Source organism: Austrofundulus limnaeus, unplaced genomic scaffold (genome assembly GCF_001266775.1).
Source record: "Austrofundulus limnaeus strain Quisiro unplaced genomic scaffold, Austrofundulus_limnaeus-1.0 Scaffold116, whole genome shotgun sequence".
Taxonomy (NCBI): Eukaryota; Metazoa; Chordata; class Actinopteri; order Cyprinodontiformes; family Rivulidae; genus Austrofundulus; species Austrofundulus limnaeus.
This window is the reverse complement of record NW_013952518.1, coordinates 1,810,847-1,812,671: the sequence shown is the minus strand read 5'-3', so window position 1 is coordinate 1,812,671 and position 1,825 is coordinate 1,810,847. Positions and strand designations below refer to the sequence as shown.

General features: G+C 37.3%; 1 protein-coding gene across 1 annotated transcript in view; it reads right to left on the bottom strand.

Annotated features, from left to right (window-relative positions):
- hyou1 (hypoxia up-regulated 1) overlaps positions 1-1,825 on the bottom strand; it is a gene marked incomplete in the record, with an annotated part of 35,897 nt that overhangs the window by 30,967 nt on the left and 3,105 nt on the right. The window contains 2 exon segments of the mRNA XM_014014582.1: positions 951-1,044; positions 1,154-1,229. Of these exon segments, the coding sequence (XP_013870036.1) occupies positions 951-1,044; positions 1,154-1,226 (167 nt within the window).

The window sequence follows — 1,825 nt, the reverse complement described above, 5'->3', positions numbered from 1 at the left end:
TACCACTACTGTGCATGTGTGTCAAGGACAGAAAGGCAGATGTGGCAGTGGAAGGTGTCAAAGCAGTTTGGAGAGAAAAACAAAGTAAAGAACAAAAAAAAGATTAATCGATTATTAAATTAGTCATCGATTATTTTAATAATCGATTAGTCGTCGATTAATCGTGGCAGCCCTAGTCATAATCTGATAAACAGATTATTATAATCTGGAGAAATCTCTGAGCTTGATACTGGATGGTCGTGATCTTCACTGCCTTAAAAACAGGTTCTGGTTCTATTCTGGACCTCCTGGACTCAGGAACACATCATCTGAACACAGTTCATTGTTTAAAGTATCTGTGACATGTCTATCCTTCAAATACAAAAAGTCAAAGAAATTATCTTTATATTTAGGAAAATTGGCATAAAACACGATTTAACCCAGTTTGTCACATAAATGGTCTATTTTCCTTTGAATTTGGCTCAGCTAAAGTGAAACAGGAAGTGACATCAAAGGGGAACTCTTTAAGAAAGAAAACTCTTTATTAAAACTATATTATTTAAACTTTAACTCGTCTTCATCTCTCTCTCTGATAGGGACTAAAATCATCTAAAGAAAGAAACATCAGAAAACTCCCTGCTGTCTGTGTCGTAGCCGTTGTAGCAAAGCTCTGTTCACACGCAGACATTCCCCTTTGACATCACTTCCTGTTACTTCAAATGCAAATATCTCCACAACTGTTCATCTCAGTGGTGTGAAATTGCRTTTGCAATATGTTATCAATGTTACCTTTCCAAAAGCGCAATCACATTTATCACAAAAAAATGATGTCACAGGCACTTTAAAGCTCTATCAGGCAAATACCATCCAGAGGCACAGCTTTCTCCTCTGAACCAAAGATCCTCCCAAAACCCATCWTTTGTTTTTTTTTTACTCAAACATCATGAGAGTGAGTGCAGGTGTCAGCTCACCTGTTGAGAACGATCTCCATGGGCACACCAGGTTTAACGATGGCCATCTTCATCCACTCGCTGCCCATGTCCACTGACATGACAGCTACAGTCACTGGAAGAAAACATCACAGGCAGCTGCATTACTGGTGGACCTAAACCATTTTTTATTATTATTATTATTTATCATCTGTTCCGGTTGGTTTTTAACKAAGGGTCGGTACCTGTGTACGAAGGCAGCATCACCAGAACAAGGCAGGTGAGAGCGACCAGCACTAGATTCTTCCCCYCCATCATGAACTGGAAAAGTCAACATATTAAGCATTTATTTATAAAACTGAAATCAACCATGTTATTTGTACTTTTCCTGCTCTTTAAAAGTATATCAGTGATTCTACAATGATTGCTCTTTGAAGGAATCATATTAAATGCAGTTTTAGACTTGGATATGTTGATAATTGACAATGATATGATGTTTTGGTTAACTCTTAAAACTTAACTTCAGGCACAAACTCAGAGCTGAGACGGACTTTCAGCTACATCAACATCTAAAACCGTTTGTGTTGGCAGAGGAGGCCAAGCTGTGGCAGCCAGGTTGACTCAAAGAAATCAGTCACAGACAAACACCCATTAATTCAAATTTATCCAGCATGCAATAACCAGTTAACTACCATTTACTGGTTTAATTTAAAAGTATACAGTGGGGAAAATAAGTATTTAGTCAGTCACCAATTGTGCAAGTTCTCCCACTTAAAAAGATGAGAGAGGCCTGTAATTGACATCATAGGTAGACCTCAACTATGAGAGACAAAATGTGAAAAAAATTTTTGAGAAAATCATTTTGTCTGACTTTTAAAGAATTTTTTTGCAAATGTAGAGATTACCTCCAACATAAC